This window comes from Carcharhinus amblyrhynchos, chromosome X (assembly GCF_965287045.1).
Source record: "Carcharhinus amblyrhynchos chromosome X, sCarAmb.v2.hapA, whole genome shotgun sequence".
NCBI classification, from domain to species: domain Eukaryota; kingdom Metazoa; phylum Chordata; class Chondrichthyes; order Carcharhiniformes; family Carcharhinidae; genus Carcharhinus; species Carcharhinus amblyrhynchos.
Genome location: NC_137359.1, coordinates 3,652,335 through 3,677,667, shown reverse-complemented (window position 1 = coordinate 3,677,667; position 25,333 = coordinate 3,652,335). Strand labels below are relative to the sequence as shown.

The window sequence follows — 25,333 nt, the reverse complement described above, 5'->3', positions numbered from 1 at the left end:
GCACCGACCACAATCCCACCCAGGTCCTATCCCCATATCACTACATGTTTTACCCACTAATCCCTTTAACCTACACATCTCAGGCCATTAAGGGGCAATTTAGCATGGCCAATCCACCTAACCTACAAATCTTTGGACACTAAGGGACAATTTAGCTTGGCCAATCCACCCTAACCTACACATCTTTGGACACTAAGGGGCAATTTAGCATGGCCAATCCACCTAACCTACACATCTTTGGACACTAAGGGGCAGTTTAGCATGGCCAATCCACCTAACCTACACATCTTTGGACACTAAGGTACAATTTAGCATGGCCAATCCACCTAACCTACACATCTTTGGACACTAAAGTACAATTTAGCATGGCCAATCCACCTAACCTACACATCTTTGGGCAATAAGGTACAATTTAGCGTGGCCAATCAACCTAACCCACACATCTTTGCACACTAAGGGACAATTTAGCATGGCCAATCTACCTAACCACTCACCTTTCGTACTGCGGGAGGAAACCGGAGTACCCGGAGGAAACCCACGCAGACACAAGGAGAATGTGCAAACTCCTCACAGACAGTGACCCAAGACGGGATTCGACCCTCAGTCCCTCGAGCTGTGAAGCAGCAGTGCTAACCCACTGTGCTACCGTGCCACCCATGAGTCATTGGGTCTCCCTTGTTTAGGCAGTCAGCCTCACTCACTCATTCAGACAGCCTCACTTGGTCAGTCTGTGACCCTTCGCTCAGTCAGTTAGTCGGCCTTGTTTGGTCAGTCAGCCAGACAGACAGACATGATCAGTCAGCCAGTCGACCCCACCCAGTCAGCCTGTTGGCCTCGCATGGCATGTCACTCAGCCTCACTCGGTCAATCGGTTGGCTTCACTCAGTCAGCCTCACTCAGTCAGCCGTCATCGTGCATTCCGTCAATCAGTCTCGGTATGTCCGTCACCCGGCCTCGTTCCTCCAGTCGGTCAGGCTCACTCGGTCAGTCAGTTGGTCTCACTCCGTCGGTCAGTCGGCCATACTTGGTCAGCCAGTCGGCCTTGGTCAGTCAGTCAGAAGGCCTCGCCAAGTCAGTTGGCTTCACTCAGTTGGCCTCGATCAGCGTTGCTGGATCAGTCAGTCAGCCTCGTTCCCTCAGTCAGTGAGACCCAGTTAGTCAGTCGGTCACACTCACCCATTCAAACAGTCGGTCTCCCTCGGTCAGTCAGTCAGCCTCACTCAGCCATTTAGAAGGCTTTATTTGCTGAGTCGGTTGGCCTCACTCGGTCAGTCAGTCAATTTCTGTCACGTTTGATACAAGAGCCATAATCATAGTCCAGTGTAGCCACAAGTTGGAGAGCAGATCAGCTTTGCCATGTATCATGTGTCCAATCAGTGGATGGTTTATGAGTTTGGGTGGTTTGAGTGCCCAATCAGAAGAAAGATAGAGAGAGAGACGTCTTGTATACAGGGTTTCCCATCAGGGTTTGATGAATTGAATAACTGCTGAACAGGGAAATTTCAGAACATTTTTCAACTGCTGCCTGAACTGAGTCTGTGTCACGGCATAAATCCCAGTGTTTGTACAACAACTCAGGAGCTGCAGCATGAAGCCCAATTCCATAACAAAAGGATCTAACCACACAGACTTGTACCCCAAATAATACATCCTGCTCCGTATTGAATATAACATAAATATTGACCATAACACGATGAAATTGGCTGAGATAGCAAACAGTAAAATTATGCATTTCCTTCGACTCTCCATCTCTGGGTCTCTGGAGCTCTCCCAACTGTTGTGAGCCCGGAGTCTCCTGCGGGCTCTGCTGCTCACTAAAATGTGTCTGACGGTGAGAACATTGAGCAGCAAAATCAGGACAAATGGGAGACACGGGTTTAGGATGTTGTGGAGGAACTGGATTGCTGACCAAGCTGGAGAGAACAAAACTGCCCACTTGTAATTACAAAACCAGGGGTCAAACCCCAGCAAATATTCACCTAACAACATAAAATACCAGTAAATGTTCTTTAAACAGCTCAAGACAGTCACTGTTCCCAGAACCACAGCCGCCGATTTCTCGCTGCAATATTTACTTTTCAGCTTGGGGCAGCAAATGGCCACAAATCGATCAAAGGTGAAAGTGACGGTGAACCAGACAGAACAGTCAGTGGCGGAATAAAGCAGGACGGCGTGGATATTACACACGAGCATGGACTTCAGGTAATAAAATTGTTCAAAAAAGACAATGGGGATGTGTCTCATTAACAAGTCGAGGATAACGACCAGTAGATCCCCCACAGACATGGCCACCAGGTAACGAGTGACACACTTGGAGACACCGCAGTTTCTGGTCCTCAGGGTCACAATTGTGATTATGTTCACTGTGAGCAAGAGAAATTAAGAATGAAATTATACATTAGCCAGGGAAGCAATTACCTGTTTCAGTGAGGTAAGCACACACACACACACACACACACACACACACACACACACACACACACACACACACACACACACACACACATGCACACGCACACACACATACACAATAACTCAGATCTTGATACGGGGGCACAGAAACACGTTCACACCCATGCTCACAGAAACTCAAACACCCTCACACAGACACACAAACTAACACTGATACTATAACTCACAAACAGATATGGACAGACAGATACGGCCGGACACAAACACGTTCACACACATTATCACACTGACACTCTCACACACTTACCACGGACAGTATTAGTGAGAGGCAACATGGTTTTGTGAAGGGGAGGCCGTGTCTCACCAACTTGATCGAGTTTTTCGAGGAAGCGACGGAGATGGTTGATGAGGGTAGGGCAGTGGATGTTGTCTACATGGACTTCAGTAAGGACTTTGACAAGAACCCTCAGGGCAGATTGGTGCAGAAGGTGGAGTCGCTTGGGATCAGAGGTGATACAAAACTGGCTCGGTCAAAGAAGGCAGAAGGTAGCAGTGCAAGGGTACTGTTCTGAATGGAGGGCTGTGACAAGTGGTGTTCCTCAGGGATCAGTGCTGGGACCTTTGCTGTTTGTAATGCGTATAAATGATTTGGAGGAAAATTTAACTGGATGAATTAGTAAGTTCGCAAACGACACAAAGGTTGGTGGATTTGCGGATAGCGATGAGGACCATCAGAGGGTACAGCAGGATATAGATAAGTTGGAAACGTGGGTGGAGAGAAGGCATTCAATCCGAAATAATGTGAGGTAAAGCATTTTGGAAGGTCTAATACAGATCGGTAATATACAGGAAATGGTAGGACCCTTAAGATATTGATAGGCAAAAGGATCTGGGTGTATAGGTACACAGGTCACTGTAGAAAGTAGTCAAGAAGGTATACGGCATATTTGCGTACCTTGACCAAGGCATTGAGTTTAATAATTGGCAAGTCATGTTGTAGCTTTATAGAACCTTAGTTAGGCTGCACTTGGAGTAGAGTGTTCAATTCTGGTCACCACAGGACCAGTAGGATTGGAGGTTTTGGAGAGTGTGCAGAAAAGATTTACCAGGATGGTGTCCTGGTATGGAGGGCATTTGCTATGAGGAGAGATTGGAGGAACTTGGTTTGTTCTGATGAGGACGATGGAGATTGAGGGGCGCCCTGATAGAAGTCTACAAGATTATGGGAGGCATGGACAGTGTGGACAGTCAGAAGATTTTTTTGCCCCCAGGGAGGAAGAATCAATTACTCGGGGGCACAGGTTTCAGGTGCGAGGGGCAATGTTTGATGGAGATATACGAGGCAGATTTTTCACAAGGAGAGTAATGGGTGCCTGGAACACGTTGCCGGGGGACAGAGTGGGAGCGGATACCGGAAAGACTTTTAAGCAGTGTCTTGACAAATCCATGAATAGGATGGGAATAGAGGGATATGTTCCCCGGAACAGTAGGGGTATTTTAGTTAAGTTGGGCAGCATGATCGGTGCAGGCTTGGAGGGCCAAAGGTCATTTTCCTTTGCTGGAATTTTTCTTGTTGTTTGTTCTTTATTACTTCTCCATTATGACCACTGATATTTCTCTGTAATACACCCTCCGTCATTGCTCCCCCATCTGGGCCCACAACATTACTCCCCCATCAGGACAGCTGGAATGATTCCCCCACCAGGACTCCCGCAATTATTCGAGCATCAGGACCCCTGACATTGCTCCACTCTCACCCCCGCCCCCCGACATTAATTACCCATCAGAATCCACAACATTCCTCCCCCAGAAGGATCACGACATTACTGCCCCATAAGGAGCCCCAGTCATTACATCCCCATCAGGACCCCAGTCATTACATCCTCATCAGGATCCCAGTCATTTCATCCCCATCAGGATCCCAGTCATTACATCCCCCTCAGGGCCCCCGACATTATCCCCCCATCAGGACCCTCCACATAACTTTCCTTCTGTCACCCTGACATTACACCCCCATCATGACCCACGACATTGACCCCCATCAGGAGACCCTACATTACTCCCCCATCAGGTCCCAGATAGTTCCCACAATCTGGGTCCCTGACATTATTCCCCTGTCAGTGTCCCCGATATTACACCCCCCCATCAGGACTCCAGGCAATCATCCCCCATCAGTAACCCCGATAACATGCCCCAACCAGGACCCCAGAAATTATTCTCCCATCAGGACTCACAAGATTATTCCCCCAGAAGGATCCAGACATTAGTCCCGATATGGAGCCCTGACAATTGGCCCCCCATCAGGACCCCCGACTTTACCCCTCCATCAGGACCCCAGAGATTAACACACATCCGTTCGAATGCCCCACCCCAGGCAAACTCCTGGAGTCTGTGGCTGGGAACAGGGAATGGGAGTGGAACTGAATACAATAAAATCCATCCTCCCAATAATTTAATAACAAGATGAGGAATGGAATGAAAGATGGATTTTAAATACAATAGCTGATGTAGAGACTGACTGGGGAAGCAAATAGGAGCAAAGCCGAGCAAATGGAACACCAGATACACTGAAACATTCATCAGTCGGGTTAGTGACTGAATACAGATATTCTAAAGAAACAACAATTAAGGCCAAGTGCGTAAGACCAGTAATAAAATTAAACAGGGTGAATTGAATTAATAACTGGACATAGAAACTTACCAGGGAGACCAACAATAGCCAAGATCGGGTAGTAAACCCCTTGAATAACCAAGAGAATACATTCGATACGAGATACTAATGATATCGAATCTAGAGAAAGCCAGTAAAAACCCTCGGTTAAACTCCTGTCAATTATTGAAATATTCCTGTCTATTGTTCCCAGTTTCTGATCCATTGCTGCAAAGTTCCAGTCCGTTGTTTGCAGATTCTGATCTTTTTCTCCCTCTGTTTGCGGTCGCTGATTCTACTAGTGACGGATTTGACGCTCCCACTGACTGTGTGGGATAACATATTGAATGGAATCACTTATTAATAGACGAGGGAAACCCTCCAGTGACAGGAAGCGGATCCACGGAGACTGACATTAATCACAGTCGCTGAACAAACAGCTTTAGTTAACGTCTTTCAATCCAACCACCTTTTATCTGACAAAAGGTGTGGAATATTTAAACAGTCTGGGTGATGGTGAGGGTTAGGATTGGTGCCATGCCCAGCTGCCTGCTCAAATTTGACTCTGTCAGTGCAGAGAACATCTTCATTTTCCTGGGGATGTTTTTGTCGTTCATGAGTCTCTCCTCTTAGTTACAGTATCAGGTTCCATCTCAATCCAATAATCCTCAAACCAGCAGGCAGCCCTCTGATATCTGTTTCAGAACACAGTGAGTGCAGAGATATCGATGAGATTGACATTAGGCGAGACTGAGTCACTGAGCAGGATATTGGTTGGAGTTCAGAAGAATGAGGGTGATCTCTTTAGGTCAGCCCAGGGCAACACCCTGGTGAATCACCTCTACACGCTTTCTTCTCCAACCACATCCTTCCTACCGTGTGCTGACCAGACTGTAGAGAGTACTCCAGCTCTGATCAAAGCAGCATTTCACACAAAAATCTATAAACTTCTAACCAGCCAAGACAGGGTCAAAGCAAGAAGGATGTTCCCTATGGTTCTGTTTCTGATGCACAATGTTTGTAGAGGGCTGCATTATGTATCTGTGTCTGGATGTGTGTGAATGCATGATTCACTCCTCATCTGGACTTGCATATTGTCTGTGAAAATCCTGCTCTATCTCGGGCACAGTATATGAGTGTCACTCTTACCGTTCATCAATCAGTCTTTGATCAATTCTGTGAGTGCATGATTCACTCTTACCAGCTCTGCATCAGGTACAATGTGTGAGTATGAGATTTATTGTGTGTCTGTCAGACCATAACACTGTGATTATTCAGTCCGCATTGTTCAGTCTGGGGCACAGTCCGAGTGTAGAACTGGTTTTGGATGTGAAAGCGTCTGACAAGATGTGTGAATATATTCATCACTTGTTATCGTTGTGTCTTTGATACTTTTATCACCGATTTCTTACAAACAAATCAAAGGAGACTCAGAACAGGCCAGGAGCACTTTCCTTTTTAAGCATATGCAGGGAGAACAGTTCTTCAGAGATTCCGCTGCAGAAGGCTCTGCATCTTTCAGTGAAGCCCACCTCCCCCCTGCCCCCACCCCACCCCGATAATTATATCATGCTGCACACGCACACAGGATTGAAATTTCCACCTTAAAAACATCCAAAACAGGCACATCTTGCATTCGTCTCAATTAACGTTGTCTGTGTTATAAATACTTCCAGATTAACTTGCTCTACACGCGACCACTTGTGCCTGACTCCAGATCTTTCGTTAACAACACAAAAAGAGTTGCCTTGTACTGTTCCTGCAGTTTGGAAGTTCTGTTGAATGTAAGGTGCTAACCTTTGTAATAGAAAGAGAAGGTGACTTTTGGTAACAAGGTAATCTGTAATCATGTTCTATTATTTTCTTATTAATTATTCATTCTCAAACCTCACTATGCAATCATATTATACCTCAGACTTTGTTACTTTTATTCCTCACAACCCATTTATTTGACTGGATATACATCTATATATCTCTATATATATCTCGGTGTCTGCCCATATCCATGAGTGTATCAGAACATAAGAAATAGGAGCAGGAGTAGGCCATCTAGCCCTTTGAGCCTGCCCCGCCATTCAATAAGATCATGGCTGATCTGTCGTGGCTCAGTTCCACATTCCCGCCCTCTCTCCATAACCCTTAATCCCCTCTCTTATCAAAAACCCATCAACCCGCGTCTTAAAAATATTTAGCGAGGCAGCCTCCACCACTTCAACGGGCAGAGAATTCCAGAGATTCACCACCCTTTGAGTGAAGAAGTTCCTCCTCAACTCCGTTCTAAACCGCCCCCCCCCCACTTTATCTTGAGGCTGTGCCCCCTAGTCCTACTGTCTTTTTTGAGCGGGAAGAGTCTCTCCACCTCTATCCTATCCATCCCATTCATCATCTTATACGTCTCAATGAGATCTCCCCTCATTCTTCTAAACTCGAACGAGTACAAGCCTAGTTTATTCAGCCTCTCCTCATAGCTCAACCCCCTCAACTCCGGTATCAGCCTAGTAAACCTCCCCTGCACTCCCTCCAAGGCCAAAATATCTTTGCGCAGGTGCGGCGCCCAAAACTGCACACAGTACTCCAGCTGCGGCCTCACCAATGCCCTATACAGCTGCAGCAAGACCTCCCTACTTTTATATTCAATCCCCCTCGCTATGAAGGCCAGCATCCCATTCGCCTTCCTGACCACCTGCTGCACCTGCAAGCTGGGTTTTTGCGACTCATGCACAAGGACCCCCAGGTCCCTCTGCACCGTCGCCTGCTGCAGTTTTTCGCCACGTAAGTAATAGTCCTTCCTACCATTCTTCCTACCAAAGTGGACCACCTCACACTTGCCAACATTAAATTCCATTTGCCATTTCCTGGCCCATTCGCCCAGCCTATCTAGATCCTTCTGCAGACTCTCCACACCCTCCGCACAATTTGCCGTTCCCCCAATCTTGGTGTCATCAGCAAATTTCGACACCCTACACTCGGTTCCCTCCTCCAGATCATCTATATAAATGGTAAAAAGCTGAGGCCCCAGCACCGACCCCTGGGGCACTCCACTAGTCACCATCCGCCAATCCGAATAGCACCCGTTGACCCCCACTCTCTGCCTCCTATTTGACAACCAATCCTCTATCCACGCTAACACCCTACCCCCAACTCCATGTCCCTCGACTTTCTGCAATAACCTCTTGTGAGGTACTTTGTCAAACGCCTTCTGAAAATCCAGAAAGACCACATCCACCGGCTCGCCTCTATCCACCGCCCTCGACACATCCTACAGCACAATATATTTCTTCATCATGCTCTGCTACAACACAATGTGATTCCACATCTTAATCAAATACAGCACAATATGATTCTACACCTTAATCTAATACAATAAAATTTGATTCCACATCACGATCTCATGGAATACAATATGATGCCACATCTTAATCGAACACAACAAAATTTGATTCCACATCACAATCTAATACAACACAATATGATTCCGTACCTCATGCTAATACAGCAATGTAATATATTACACGCTAAATGCAATGCATCAGCACAAACTCCTTAAGAATCTCAAACAATCAGGACCCTCCAAGAGATTGAATAAATTACATGAAGGAATTAAGGTTTGTGATTGCATAAAGATAAGTAGAATGGTACATTTTAAAAACAGTATAAGAGACAACAACAAAATATAATTTCTCCACACAGTGGTGCAGATCACTCTGGGTTCCAAGAGTAGGAATGACAAAAAGGAGGATGCAGGAACGGTGAGAAATGAAGTAAGGTAGTATTATGTGGGTAGCACTGATACCTCACAGAGCCAGGGAGCTGGGTTCATTCCCAGCCTCGGTTCATTGTCTGTGTGGATTTTGTGCATTCTCCCCGTGTTTGTGTGTGCCCTCCGGGTGCTCCGCTTTGCATCCATAGTCCAAAGGTTTGCAGATTGCGTGGATTGGTCATGTTAAATTGCCGCTTGGTATCTAAAGTAGCTCTGGTGGATTTGCCGTGGTGAGTGCACGGTTTATGGTGATAGGGTGGGTGGTGAGCGTGGGTAAAATCCTCTTTAGGAAATTTGATGAAGCTTCGATGAGCTGAATGGTCTCTTTATGAACTGTGGCTAATCGATCGTTCCAATGTTAGCATTTACTCAGTGGGAAATTGAATATAGACGGAGGAAGGTTGCTCTTCAGTTGTACTGTGTACTGGTCAGCACTTATTGGAGCAGTGTGTTCAACATTGGGCTCTTCATTTAAGGAAATGTGTAAATCCGTTTGAAGCATTTCAGACAAGTGTTGAAGACCAGAAAGGTAAGTCTCAATTACAACGGTAAAACATCTCGCCTGCCTCCACTTCCAACACGGTAATGGCATGTTTAGATAGATTCCTGGCAAGCAAGGCAATGATACGTTGTCGGGCGCAGGCGAAATATAAATTTGAGATTGTTTTCAGCACAGCCGCCATGTTATTAAATGGGGGAGCAGGTTAGAGGGGTTGAATGGCCTGCGTCTGTTCCTTAGCTCCTCAATCGATATCGCTGCAAGATTCTGTAAAGAAATAGCGATTGCTACAGACACTCCAATGAGTTCATGCAATCCAACTGCAGTAGATTCTTGTGCCTTTATGCACGAGTCATTTAATGCCTATTTTCTGACAAAACTGCTCCCCCTCAAGGTGGGGTGCCCCCCACCACCGCCCCCCCCCCCACCACCCCGCACCACCCCCCCCCCCCCCCCCGCCCCCCACACCTTCGTTCATCGTGTTCCAGCCGAATTTTCCGATACCTCAAAAATTCTGGTCTCTCGCTCAAATTTTGACAGCCCTCCCTCAATACTCACTTCCCTCAGTCCTGCTGGCCTGTCGAACAAACCACCCCCACCCAAGCCGCCTCAGTTTGTGGAGCTCTACCTCGATATTCCCCACTTCAGAATCTCTGGCCCATTTCCAATTTTGGAATTCTTTCCTCTCCTTAAAAGCCCTCCCCTTATTGGTCACTTCACTTCCCACCTTCTGGCATAACAGCTCTCTATCTCTCTGTCCTGTCTCTCTCTCTGCCCTCTCAATAATTTGTATCATACACACTCAATGGAGGGCAGCATGTTGACACAGTGGTGAGCATTGCTGTGTCAGAGCGCCAGGAACTCGGATTCAGTTCCGCCCTGGGGTGAATGTTGAGTGGGTTTTGCACGTTCTCCTTGCGTGTCCGTGGGTTTCCTCTGCGTATTCCCGTTCCTTTCCACAGTGTCTGTTCGGTTGGTGGGCCATGCTGAATTGCTGCTTTGTATCAGGGAAATTACCATGGTAAATATATGGAGTTGTGGAGATATGGTCTCAGTGGGATTGTTTACAGTGCAAACTCAATGAGCCAAATGGCCTCTTTCTGCACTGTAGGGATTCTATGGTTCTATGAAATCGTCCCAACCATCTGAATAGCCCCTATCTCAGACAGTCACCCCACTTACAAAGTGCCTCTATTCCCATTGCGGGATGTATTGTCCTCTTCTTCTGTCCTCTTCACCTACTCTTTGTTCCTGTACCTCTCCTTCACGTCCCCACACTATCTGTAGTTTTATAGCAATCCACACTCTCATCATCAGGCTGTAAATTGTTCATTAAAATTACCGTGTTGGATCAGATCAAAGCACACAGTCTGATTTGAACCTTTGAACGTTCTTTCCCTGTCAACAAACAACTTCTAATCTTCTCCTTTGGCTGAGCATGGCACTAGCTCCACCACAACAAGTGTGTTCACAGAAGTTTCCTCAGGCAGCGTGTGGAGGGTCCGACTCGGGAAAGGGCAAAACCTGACCTACTCTTTGGGAATAGGGAACGGAAAGTGAGTGAAGTATCGGTGGGGATCCACTTTGGGACCAGTGACCATAGTCCTATTAACTATAAAATAGTTATGTAAACTGGTCCACAGTTGCAAGCTCCAATTGGTACCAAACCATTTGTGATGGAATTAGGCAGGAACTTGCAAGAGTCTGTTTGAGGGCAACCGGACCTCCGGCAAGTGGGAAGCCTTCAAAAGTCAAATAGCTAAACTTTGTGTTCTATGTTTTCCAGCTCGGGTGAAGGGCGAGGCTGGCAGAAGCAGGAAACCTTGTATGACAAAACTTCTTGAGTTTTGACAGTGAAAAGAAGAGGCACGGCCCAGGTACAAGCCGCTGGAATCAAGGAATCCCCTCGGGATGTACAGGGGATACAGGAATATACTCAAGAGGGAAAATAGGAGGTCGGTCACCATTGGAGTGCCCCAGGGATCTGTTCTAGGACCCTTGCTGTTTGTCATTTTCATAAATGACCTGGATGAGGAAGTGGAGGGATGGGTTAGTAAGTTCGCTGACGATACGAAGGTTGGTGGTGTTGTGAATGGTCTGGAAGGATGTCAGAAGTTGCAGCGGGACATAGATATGATGCAAGACTGGGCAGAGAAGTGGGAGATGGACTTCAACGCAGATAAATGTGTAGTGGTCCATTTTGGCAGGACCAATGGGATGAAGGAAGACAATATCTAGGGTAGGAGTCTTAGCGGTGTTGAGGAGCAGAAGGATCTTGGGGTCCGGGTCCATAGGACTCTTAAATCTGCCTCGCTGGTGGAGGATGTGATCAGGAAGGCGTATGGCGTACTGGCCTTCATTAATCGAGGGATTGAGTTTAGGAGTCGGGAGGTAATGCCGCAACTTTATAAGACCCTTGTCAGACCCCACTTGGAGTACTGTGCGCAGTTCTGGTCGCCTCACTACACGAAGGATGTGGATGCTATTGAGAGGGTGCAGAGGAGATTTACAAGAATGTCGCCTCGATTGGGAGGCATGCCTTATGAAGGTACGCTGAAGGAGCTCGGTCTCTTCTCCCTGGAGAGACAAAGGTTAAGAGGTGACCTGATAGAGGTTTATGAGATGTTGAGTGGAATAGAATGGGTGGATTCTCAGAGGCTATTTCCCAGGGCTGAAATGGTCGCTATGAGAGGACACAGGTTTAAGTTGCAGAGAAGCAAGTACAGAGGAGATGTTAGGGGTACGTTTTTCACTCAGAGGGTGGTGAGTGAGTGGAATCGGCTGCCGTCGGTGGTGGTGGAGGTGAACTCGCTGGGGTCTTTTAAAAGACTTCTGGATGAGTAAATGGGATCTAATGGGATTGGGGTTTATAGATAGGTCTATGGCTTAGTCGGTACATATGTGATCGGTGCAACTTGTGGGCCGAAGGGCCTGTTTGTGCTGTAGTGTTCTATGTTCTATGTTCATTCAGAGTAACAGGCGTGCACCAAATCCTCAGGAAAGTATTTCACCCAGGACGCCCCCCCTCCCATATCGTCATCAACCTTACCTCAACACCCAGCAAAATTAACGGGCAATGTAGCATGGCTAATCCACCTAAACTACACATCCTCTGAGTCGGGGGGTGGGGGGGGGGCGCGGAAACAGGGGCCCCTGGAGGAAACCCCTCCAGACACGGGGAGGATGTGCAAACTCGACACTGACAGTTACCCAAGACTGAAATGAGCCAGCATCTTGTCGCTGTGGGGCAACTGTGTTAAGCGCTGTAACACCATTAATGTCCATATATCGCACTGGGTTACGTCCCTCTTCCGAAATAGAAATCCGCCTATTTTCGGCGAGATGTAAGCACTCCCATTGAGCCTCTTCGGCATCAGATGCGGTCTGCAGCCTTCCCACATTCTGAATTGGTAGTTCAGTGTGCTCAGCGTGTGGAGTTACTTCCTCCTGCATTGCCATCAGTTCAATAACTTTGACTGCCTGTGCTGCACAGTCCAGAGCTTGGGTGCAATTGGTCAACCCTGCTGATTGATGTGGAGAGCAAACAGCTGAAGGTCGCTTATCCTTAACATGTATGGAAAAAACGTCAACAACAACTTCACCAATTACACACAAAAACAAAGCAACAATAGGAATAATATGAATCTTTGGAATTCTCTGCCCATTGAAGCAGTGGAGGCTACCTCGTTAAATGTGTTTAAGTCACAGGTAGATAGATTTCTGACCAATAAAGGGATGAAGGGTTCTGGGGAACAGGCGGGTAAGTGGAACTGAACCACTATCAGATCAGCCATCATCTTATTGAATGGTGGGGCAGGCTCGAGGGGCCAGCTGGTCTACTCCTGCTCCTATTTCTTGTGTTCTTTTGTGTTTTTATTTCAATTGCTTGCTGTTATATGAACGGCACAATATCCAATGTCTCAAAACATTAAAGTTTTGCAGTTTCATTTGCGATGAAGCTTTGTTGTGAACAGAATTATTTAATTATCTGCGAGTTTGAAAAGGGTGGATTATAAGGTGTTGAATAAACTTCATTAAACCATCACTCTTCTTTAAATTATTTCTGACAATCACTCGGTCCGAGAATCACTTCTCTTTAACAGTCTGTTATTTTAAAATATTTTACTCAGTAATTACTACCAGAATTTTCATTTTCCTTCTGCCAGCTTTGTCAACAATAAATCATTGGAGCAGACAAGGATGCCCATAACCTCTGCCCCAAATCCTTATGGAGACTGTGACACACACACACACACACACACACGGACACACACACACACACACACACACACACACAGACACACGTCCAGGCAATATGGAAGTCCTGATGCATGGAAATGCGCTCCAAGTACAAACTTCTGTTTCTGTGTTTTCAATCTGTCGGGATTGATACACAGTCTTGAATTACCTCAAAGAAAAATCCAAATTTGGGTACTTGCCCAGATCAGTAGGTGGATACGAAGGTTTATTTATTTACACAATTTTATTCTGCTTCTGTTGCAGTGAAAATAATCATCAGATTTTCTTCTGGTGGATTTTTTTTCTGCAAGTGTCTTTCAATAAAAACGGGAAAGAGTGCATGGACAATTTAGGAGTCAGCACTCATTGTCCTGTGTTACAGGGAACGGTTGGCAAGGCCAAGACTTTATTCCTTGGAACGTAGGGAAATGAGGTGACCTTATTGCGATGAATAAAATCATGACGGGCATAGATAGGATGAAAACAGGGAAGGGGAATTGAAAATAACAGGGCATAGGTAAAAGGTGAAAGGGGAAAGAATTAAAGGAGGCCTAACAGGCAACTTCTGCACACAGAGGGTAATGTTTATGTGGAATCAGATGGCCAAACAACTGGTTGAGGCAGGTAGGGCAGCGACAATTCTTTTTAAATGGATTTGTAAATTAATGGAAAAGATTAGACGGATGTGGGCCAGCCGTGGGCAACTGGGACCAACTGGGAGGACACCATGGTCAGCATGGAAAAGTTGGGTCGAAGGGCCTGATTCCACACTGTATTGCTCTCTGATTGCAGATATGCAATGCACAGAAATTTAAAGGAAGATATATGATGTTTTACAATATTGTCATGACATACAGTTAATTCCAACAAACAAACGTTTATATATAACAAAGTGGATTTGCAGTGTTTGTAATAAGTTTCAGCTGAAGCCATTTGGGATTGTGTTCGTTATTTTGAGCAGAGTTGTTTCTCCCAAGTTTATGAGTCTCTTTTATGCAATGTTGATGATTCGAAGTCTCTTAACAATACAGCACAGGAAACAGGCCATTCGGCCCTCCAAAGAGAGGGGCTGGAGTGAAGACCTGGAGTGAAATAACTTCTACATTTGGAGTGGGAATTATGCAACACAGCTATTTCAAATGCTTTAGTAAAATGTACCCCTCATGATGACGTCTGCAAGCCTCCTGTGAACTGATGTGAGCGATCTATCTGATAGGTATTGCAGAATCCAGTGCAGGCTGAAAACTTGGGATCATCTTCCACCGCTGATGGGACATCGCACCTTTGGCTTGGCTTCTTAAAATAAAAGAAGTTATTTAAATGTTGCAACATTGATGCAGAGATCATGAGCGAAGAGTCAGCAACATGCAAAATCTACAATGGACATGACGAACACTCGCCACCCTTCCCCTTACCATATTTAAATAATTTACAGAGATCTCAATCAAACAACGAAACCTTTGTTAATTTATACATATTAAGATATTCCTCATTAATCATTTGGAATTACATTTGACAGGAGACATTAACAAAAACAGTAATTGCTCAATAGAAATAGACACAAAAACAGCATACCTTTATAATAGCAGGGAAACCATTTGATCTCTGTGCTTTGACATTAAAACTGTTGTTTCAAAGCTAGACCTTGGGCATTCCCAATCTACCCCATCACAAGTGGTCAAGGCTAGAGTGAACCTGCGTTGTCTTGGGGCCTGCTGAAAGCTGAAGACTGGTTCTCCAAATGGGAGCTGTCTCTCCATTTTTCAACTCATTGAAATTGGCAACAAGTTCTACTGTTTTTCGTTGTTCATTAATTTTCACCGCTAATTGGGAAGTTATGGGCCAAAGTTTCGTCCAAGAGCCACCCAACACAAGATTTGTCATTAACATTTCAAATCTCCCAAATTTTAAGTCACCATTACCAATTATAACAATCTAATTCTCACATGTGAATTTGAGTCTGAATTGAAATTCTCACATTTTCAGCAAAATATCTTGGAATCATGCCGCTGGCCCATAACCATGGCACAAGATTAATGACATTTGAAAATGAAGCTTTATGAAATACAATTTTTCTTCTTTATCTGTTTGTCTTAAATCACAATGATCACAATATCAGACAGAAAAGTTGAAACACACCACACAAAACTCCCCAATGCAACACCAATTGTAAACACCTCTTATTTGTTGATTCAATCTCCCAAACACATTATCTCCTGCTCAATCTTTCTTCTTTATCTGGTGTTGCTCTGACCAGGAAATAAAATTCCCAAAGAGATTCTAAACTCTCCCCATTGGTTGGCGGTCACAATTTGAAGCCCCTTTTGGTTACACATCTAGGGGTGTGGGAGCTGGAGGGGGTGAGGATGGTGTGGGGGAAGGTAATGTCTGAATTCTGATTGGCTGCATCCAACAACAGCAAGTGTGATACGATCCCTTATTGTCTGATGTGTCTGTCTGAATTCGTGATTGGCAGGCTCATTTCGTTTACAAAATAGCCAGGAGACTCCTCATGTGTGGAGTTCTCACTGGATCACTCTCCTTGGATGCCATCCCTTTAGATCTTAGAATGGAATCAGCTGATTAGTTGGGAAAATATCAATCCATCTCAGAGCTCCCTGATTGGGCCGGGTGCTGTTTGTATCATCAGATAAAGATTGGAGATTGGCTCATCCTGTTGTCAGGGCAGAGTCCAGGATTTGTCCCTGAGTGTCCAAAGATGTGTAGGTTGAGAGGATTGGCCATGATAAATTGTCCCTTAGTGTCCAAAGATGTACTGGTTAGGTGGATTGGCCATGCTAAATTGTCCCTTATTGTCCAAAGATGTGTAGGTTAGGATGGATTGGCCATGCTAAATTGTCCCTTAGTGTCCAAAGATGTGCAGGTTAGGGTGGATTGGCCATGCTAAATTGCCCCTTAATGTCCAAAGATGTGCAGGTTAGGGTGGATTGGCCATGCTAAATTGTCCCTTAATGACCTGAGATGTGTAGGTTCGAGGGATTAGTGGGTAAAACATGTAGTGATATGGGGATAGGACCTGGGTGGGATTGTGGTCGGTGCAGACTCAATGGGCCAAATGGCCTCTTTCTGCACGGTAGGGATTCTATGATTTCTATGACTGACACAGCAAGGCCGACAGACTCACCGAGCGAGACTGACTGACCAATTACGGCCAAATGAGTGAGGGAGAAATGCTGGCTTACTGAGCGAGCAGGGCCGACTGACTGAACAATGAGGTCTGACTGAGTGAGACAATCTGGATGGACGAGAGAGGCTGAGGGAATCACTGAGTGTGGCCAACTGACTGAGTGCAGCTGACTGAGTGACCGAGTGAGGCTGACTGAGTGAAGGACGGGCTGGGCGAGGCCAACCGACTGTCCAAATGAGGCCAAATGAGTGAGCGAGTGGGACCAAGGGGCTGAACGAGTGAGGCCGACTGATTGACCCAGTGAGGTTGGGTGAGTGACTGGCCAAGGTTGAGAGTCTGACAGGGCGAGGCCCTACTCACTGACTGAGTGAGCCAGAGTGACTGGCTGGCCAATTGAGGCCAACTGAAGGAATGAGTGAAACCAACTGAGTGACCGAGTGAGGCTGACTCACCGACAGAGTGGGGCCGACTGAGTGAGGTGACTGACTGACTGAGCGAGACCAAGGGAGTGACCCAGTGATGGGAAACTGACCGAGTGATCGAGGGCCAATGTCTGAACAAGCAAAGCTGACCAGACGGACAGGGTCAGCCAACTGACTGAACCAGACAGGCCAACATATTGGCCAAGCGATGCCGACTGACTGACCCAGCCAGACTGACCTGGTCAGGCGGGTTGACTGCCCGACTAAGGCTGACCGACTGACAGAGCGAGGCCGACTCACTGACCCTGTGAGGTCAGCTGACTGACCCAGTGATGCCAACTGACACATCGAGTCATAGAGTCAAAGAGGTTCACAGCATGGAAACAGGCCCTTCGGCCCAACTTGTCCATGCTGCCCCTTTTTTTTAAATCTCTAAGCTGGTCCCAACTCCCCACATTTAGCCCATATCCCTCGATACCCATCGTAACCATGGAATTAACTAAATGCTTTTTAAAAGGCAAAATTGTACCGGTCTCCACTATACCCTCTGGCAGCTTGTTCCAGACACTCACCACTCTCTGTGTGAATAAAAAATGCCCCTGTGGACAGTTTTGTATCTCTCCCCTCTCACCATAAACCTATACCCTGTAGTTTTAGACTCCCCAACCTTTGGGGGAAAAGATATTGACTATCTAGCTGATCTGTGTCTTTCATTATTTTATAGATCTCTATAAAATCACCCTTCAGCCTCCTACGCTCCAGAGAAAAAAATGTCCCAGTCTATCCAGCCTCTCCTTGTAACTCAATCCATCAAGTCCTGGTAGCATCCTAGTAAATCTTTTCTGCACTCTTTCTAGTTTAATCATATCCTTTCGATAATAGGGTGACCAGAATTGCACACAGTGTTCCAAGTGTGGTCTTGTACAACTTCAACAAGACATCACAACTCCTGTCTTCACAATTCTGACCGATGAAACCAAGCATGCTGAATGCCTTTTTCACCACTCTGTCCACCTGTGACTCCACTTTCAAGGAGCTATGAACATGTACACCCAGGTCTCTTTGTTCTGTAACACTCCCCAGTGCCCTACCATTAACTGAGTAAGTCCTGCCCTGGTTCAATCTACCAAAATGCATCACCGCGCATATATTTTAATTAAACTCCATCTGCCATTCGTCAACCCAATTGGTCAAGATGCTTTGCAATTGGGGATAAATTTCTTGACTGCCTTTTATGCCACCAATCATAGTGTCATCTGCACACTTACTAACTGTGCCCCTTGCTAACCATGACTCATCCAGAGATGCTGAGTGTCTGAGCGAGGCAGACTGATGGACCAAGTGAGGTCTGACTGACTGACCAAGTGAGAACAACTGACGAACGAACAATGCCCACTGATTGTCCGATTGAGGCTGACTGACAGAGTGAGGCTGACTGACAGACTGAGTGAGGCCGACTGACTGACAGAGTGAGGCCGACTGACAGAGTGAGGCCGACTGACAGAGTGAGGCCGACTGACAGACTGAGTGAGGCCGACTGACAGAGTGAGTGAGACTCAATGACTGATTGAAGGAAAAAACAAACATTCTCAACAAAGTCAAAACAAAACGCATAGATTCTTCACAGGATTGTAACAGCAGCATTGCAGATGAAATGCTGATTGGAACGTGTAACGAGTAATGCACAGGGGCTTTTATTGTTCAGAAATGCTTGACTGAATATTTTTGTCGCCATATTCATGGCATTATCAAAATTCTGCCCAGGAATATTTTTGATCTCCATGTCTAAATTCGCAATGATTTCAAAAGCATTGTAACCCAGGAAAGAGAATTCAGACAAAATTCTGATCAACAGCTGTCAGTACTGTGTGCAGTTTTGGTCGCTGCACTTGCGGAAGGATATATTGGACTTGGAGGGAGTGCAGAGGAGGTTCACGAGGCTGATACCGGAGATGAGGGGGTTAGCCTATGAAGAGAGACTAAAGAGACTGGGTCTGTACTCGTAGGAGTTTAGAAGGCTGAGGGAGGATCTTATAGAGACGTATAAGACATTGAAAGGGATGGATAGGGTAGAGGTAGAGAGATTCTTCCCACTTAGAAAGGATAGCAGGACTCGAGGGCACAGCCTCAAGATAAGGAGGGGAGGCAGTTTAGATCAGAGTTGAGAAGGAACTTCTTCACTCAAAGGGTGGTGGATCTCTGGAATTCTCTGCCCGTTGAAGTGGTGGAGGCTACCTCGCTAAATATATTTAAGTCACGGGTAGATACGTTTCTGATTGACAAGAGGATTAAGGGTTATGGGGAGAAAGCGGGAAAGTGGAACTGATCCACTTCAGATCAGCCATGACCTTACTGAATGGCGGGGCAGGCTCGAAGGGCTAGATGTCCGACTCCGGCTCCTATTTCTTATGTTGTGATGTTCTTATTCGATTGAGATGTGGAATCATATTGTGTTGTATTAGATTGAGATGTAGAATCATATTGTGTTGTATTTCACTGAGATGTCGAATCATATTGTTTTATATTAGATTGGGATATGGAATCATGTTGTGTTATATTAGACTGAGTTGTGGAATCATATTGTGTTGTATTAGATCATGATGAGGAAATATATTACGTTGTATCAGACTGTGATGTGGAATTATGTTGTGTTGGAAAAATAAATTAAAATATTGGAACAAATTGTGTTGTATTAGTCTGAGATCTGGAATCATATTGAGTTGGTCTTTTGGATTGAGATGTGGAATCATGTTGCCATGTTGCATTAGATTGAGATGTGGCATAGTATTGTGTTGTTAAAAAAGATTGAGATGTGGAAAACATGTTGTTTTGTGTTAGATTAAGAAACAGAACTGTGTTGAATTATATTGAGATGCACAAACATTTTGTATTGTATTAGATTGAGATGTGCAACCATATTGTGCCATTGTGTTAGACTAAGATGTGGAATCATTTTGTGTTTTATTAGATTGAGGTACATAACCATTTTGTGTTGTATTAGATGGAAATGCACAATCATGATGTGTTTTGTATTACACTGAGCTGCAGTATCATATTGTGTTGTTCTATCAGATTGAGATGTGGAGTCATATTGTGTTGTTCTATTAAATTGAGACATGGAACCATTTTGTGTTGTATTTGATTAAAACGTGGAATCAGACTGTGTTGCTGTATTATATTGAGATGTGAAATTGTAAGGTATTGTTGTATTGGATTGAGACGTGGAATCGGATTCTGAGGTTTTATTAGATTGAGGTGTGGAATAATATTATGATGTATCAGGTTGACTTGTGGAAACATATTGTGTTATTGAATTAGATTTCGATGTTGCAGCACATTGTGTTGGATTAAGTTGAGACATGGTAACATATTGCGTTGTATTAGATGTGGAATCTTACTGTGTGTAACATTAAGTTGAGATTTGAAATTATATTCTGACGCATTATATTGAGATGTGCAAAAGATTGTGTTGTTGAATTAAATTACAATGTGGGAAAATATGTTTCATCAGATGGCGATGTGGAATTATATTGCACTGTATTAGACTGGCATGAGAAATCACATCATATTGTGCTGTTGAAACACAGATACTTTATTATTCGATTCCTGCAATGACGGATCACAGAGAGAAAGCTGTATTTTTCAACATGATGTTACAGTTAAACAGAGTAAACATATCCCAGGATAGTGCAGAACAGCCCTGAGAAATAACCTCTCTCTTGGAAGTTGAATTATTGATTGGTCACAGCCAGGTGAAGGATAATATTGGAGCAACTTGACAGTTAGAGATTTGATGTTTGAGATGATAGTGCCATTGATGGCAAAATGCACTCTGTAACTTTATTAGTTAATTAATGTTATCAACACTGCCCAGTCCATGAAACACAACAACTCGAGCTCAGGAACATGCATATTCCCCAGACTAATCCAATGTTGTCATGCGTTGATCATTAAAGTAGAGAAAATAAGTTGAGTGATTGTGTAACGCCTGGATCCCAGAGGACACCCAGGGTATATATTCAGGGGATTGCATGACCACAGAGTTAATGTAGAAATTCCTTGCAGTTCGAAAAGACACCACACAGAAAATGGGACTTCCATTTGAAATGGCGAAGAAAATATTCTATTCATTCCTGGGTGTTTTTGGAGTTCCTGGTAAGTGATTATATCCATGGTAGCTGTCTGATACGGTGTGTGAACTGAACAAATATTTCACTCTGTGAGTGAACTGATTGTCACCGATATACAAAAATCTGGTCAACCATACCATTCAAGTCATCGGGTCAATTGAATTACCGCTGTGGCTTTTCACTATTCCCCCACTATTCTATGCTTGCAAAGCAAAAACTGTATGAGATTGAGATGTGGAATCATGGTGTGTTGATGCATTAGATTGAGATGTGGCATCATATTACATTGATGTACTCAGTTGAGATGTGAAGTCTTATTGTGTTGCATTAGGATTAGATGTGGAATTATAATGTGTTGTTGTATCAGATTGAGATGTAGAAACGTGATGTGATGTATTAGCTTATGATGTGAATTCGCATTATTTTGTTGAATTAGATTGAGATGTAGAATCATATTATTTTGATGAGTGAGATTGAGATGTGGAACCTTATTGTGTTGTATTATGATGAGATAGAACCATAGAATCATAGAACATTACAGCACAGAAACAGACCTTTTGATCCTTCTTGGCTGTGCCGAAACATTTTTCTGTCTAGTCCTATTGTGCTGTCTTAGATAGAGATGTGGAAACATTTTGTGTTGTTTTCAATTATGATGAGGAAATAGATTGCATTGTATCAGATTGTACATTTACTGGAGTATTCTGTAATGTTGAACCAGCCCTGAGTTACAGCAAGCTCATCGAAAGACGTTGTTCGTGGGTGTTAGAGTAACATCATACAGAGTGATTTTACACTGACTCACCAACCAGGATGGGAAAGCTGACTCCAGTGAACAAATATACACGAATATCTGTCATTGAGGAATTGTATAGTGTGAATAACTAACCCGAGTGGAAAAATATCTCCAGTGAACATGTATAACAAGAGCATCTGTCAATGTAGTGTTGTACTGAGTGTGGATCACAAACACGAGAGGAAATGTTGATTCCAGCAATCAACGAAATTGGAATTATCTGTCAGTGTAGAATAGTATTGAGTGTTGGTCACTCACTAGAAAGGAAATTCTGACTCCAGCGAACATGTATACCAGGATCTGTCAGTGTCGAAATGCACTGAGTCTGGGTCACTCACCTGAAAGGAAATACTGACTCCGGTGAACATGTATACCAGGAATATGTGCCAGTGTCGAAATGTCCTGAGCGTAGACACTAACTGGAATGGACTATTCTACAAGGAAATTATTGTTTCCTGCTCAGTGATATCTACATTCAATGGAGCTGTCCCTGTGCTTCCACAATCTGATAGATTTTGCAAGGGGAAATGATTCACTGTGGACTGAATATGTTTGTTGGTGGGTGGATAGTGAATTGTCTCAATGACTCAATTTACAACTGAACGGCTCCAACATAAACAAATGTCAACGAGTAACTGGCATTTAAACTCTGAGAGGACTGTGGCAGAATGAAACACATGGTTGTGTTTTTGATTCCCAATTCCACACTTTGAGGAATGAACTCGACGGCAGGTTTTAAAATAAGATATTTTTGTGAATTTGTGTTGCTATTTTAATTGATTGGTAAATCGATTACCCTCAACCACAAAAACCCTTCACCTCATTCAAACCCTTAATTTCCCAGCAGCATATTGAGAATCTTGATTTTCCAATCAGATAGCAGCAATTGTCACATCGAAGGCTTGTAATTAAACTCTTCCTGAAATGTTAATGTGCAAGTCATCATTTACTACTAATGATATGTTAATGGAATTCGTTTCCATTGTTCCTCTGCTTTCTCTGCTCTCAATTTGGATTTGGCTGGAATAGTTGAAAACACATTTCAGTTTCCCAAGACCACAGCATTTCTTTAAAGTGTGAAGGACCGTGATCCCAGTGCTGACCCCCTGAATTACCACTTCCTACCCACCACCAATCGGAACAACTACTTGCAAATACATTTCACTGTTTAGTGATATTGTTGCCAGCTTGCTGACCATTCTGCTGCTTGTCCCCAAACTCCACTTGTTCTGAGATTCTTCATGATTCTGGGTTTTCTAACTTGCCAGCAGGACCTTGGAAAATTAAAGTGTTTTGCACCTAACAATTTACTCTAATTTTCAAATTCGGAGAGTTACCCATCAATAAAAACAACAGAAATGTGTACAAATATGACCTTGATTGTAATATTGTTTTATATAATCTGGAGATGTCTCCATCGTTGACAAGACCAGAATTTCTTGCCCAGCTGCAATTCACCCTAAGATGGTGATGAAGGCCTGCTTTCTGGAACTGGTGCAGTCCGGGGTGTGCAGTTACACCCACAGTGCTATGAGAGATGGAGTTCCATGATTTTGACGCAGTGACAGTGAAGGAACGCTGATATAACCCCAAGTCATGATGCTGTGTTCTTTTGAGGGGGACTTCTCTCTGCTTGGGTTCCCTTGTATTCCTTGCCCTTGTTCTCCAGGATGATAGAGCTTGTGAAATGAAAGGATCTGTCCGACGAAGTTTTGTGAGATATTTCTGTGCGTCTTTTAGTTGGAACGCACAGGTGCTCATGCCCATTGGTGGTGAATGTTGTGAATGTGTTATTGTGTGGAAGCCAATAAAACGGGATGTTATGTCCTCGATGATGTTGAGCAGTTACTGAGGGGGTAACCACCAGCACCCCACAACCTCAGTCCCGAACAATATCCCTCGTGCAGAGCACCCACAATCCACCTAAACCACAAAAATACCAAAATGCCCCACTCCCATTATTATCTTGCATTTTCCATAAAAAAAATGGAGTTCTCCACCCCTGATTCTTAAACTCACATCAACTCTGAAATCACGAGGCCAAGGGCACCCACTAACTTGGGACACTGCAATGCCTCCTGTACCTCATCCCAGCCTGATCCCCCAAGTCCTCAACCTCCACACAACACACCAAGCCCTCTATTTCTAATTTGGAAACAGTCCTCACTGAGTAACTTCCATGACAGAATCTTGTCCTTCCTCTCCATAGGTCGAATGAGTGAGCAGTCAATGCCCAGTTTACATTGCTATCTTTCTATTGCAGTTAATTTGCTGGCGATTGTGATCTTAATCCAGGGAAAGTGTGGCCTCTCCACCTGCACCACTCGCTACCTGACGGCTATGGCGATGGCGGATCTGTTGCTCGTAACCTCTAATGTCGTACTTTGGAGGATGGTTTATTATTATTTTGGAACGACTTTCCTGGACATCACCCCTGTGTGCACCATTCTGAATGCAATGATTTTTACAGCCATTGATTGTTCTGTCTGGTTCACCACCGCTTTCTCATTTGATCGATTTGTGGCCATTTGTTGCCAGAAGATGAAAGCAAAATATTGCACTAGGAAAACTGCGACTGTGGTTCTCGCAACAATTAGCATCTTATTCTGTCTGAAAACCATACCCTCGTATTTTGTATTCGAACCTGGACAGATCATTGAAAATGTGCCATGGTTCTGTGTTGTAAAAACGAGTTCTTATACAGACGACAGATGGTTGGGTTTTGTTTGGTTTAAAACAGTTTTCACTCCTTTGATGCCATTTGTTTTAATTCCACTCATCAATGCTCTCACAGTGAGACACATTTTGGTGACCAGTCGAGTCCGGAAGGGACTGAGGGCTCAGATTCAGGGAGAAAGCAGCCGTGACCCAGAGCTGGAGAGCAGGAAGAAGTCTATAATACTACTCTTCAGCATATCCGGCTGCTTTATTCTCCTGTGGTTGGGGGATGTAATGCATTTTTTTTATTCTCAAATTGCAGGAACGGATCCAAGCCTTGATGCAGATTCTGAATATATATTTGAACAAGTTGCAATTATGTTGCGGAACTTGAATTGCGGCACAAACACATTGATTTATGTGGTGACTCAGCCCAAGTTCAGAGAGCAGATCAGCATCACAGTAAAATATCCACTCACATCAATTATTGAATTAGTAAAGAAACAAATCAACTGACAGCATCACACTTCTCTTCTCAGCCAATCAGAGAGACACGGCTGATTACTGTTGACCCACCTCCATCAATTGGAATGATTTGTCCGCCCACTGTCCGCTACTT

The 25,333-nt window shown here is 44.5% G+C and overlaps 1 protein-coding gene across 1 annotated transcript in view; it reads left to right on the top strand.

Annotated features, from left to right (window-relative positions):
• The first annotated feature begins 937 nt into the window (after positions 1-937).
• LOC145361907 (putative G-protein coupled receptor 139) overlaps positions 938-25,333 on the top strand; it is a 39,478-nt gene continuing 15,082 nt past the window's right edge. The window contains exon 1 of the mRNA XM_080217893.1: positions 938-1,139. Coding sequence (XP_080074019.1) covers positions 938-1,139 — 202 coding nt within the window. The remainder of the gene's footprint in view (positions 1,140-25,333) is intronic.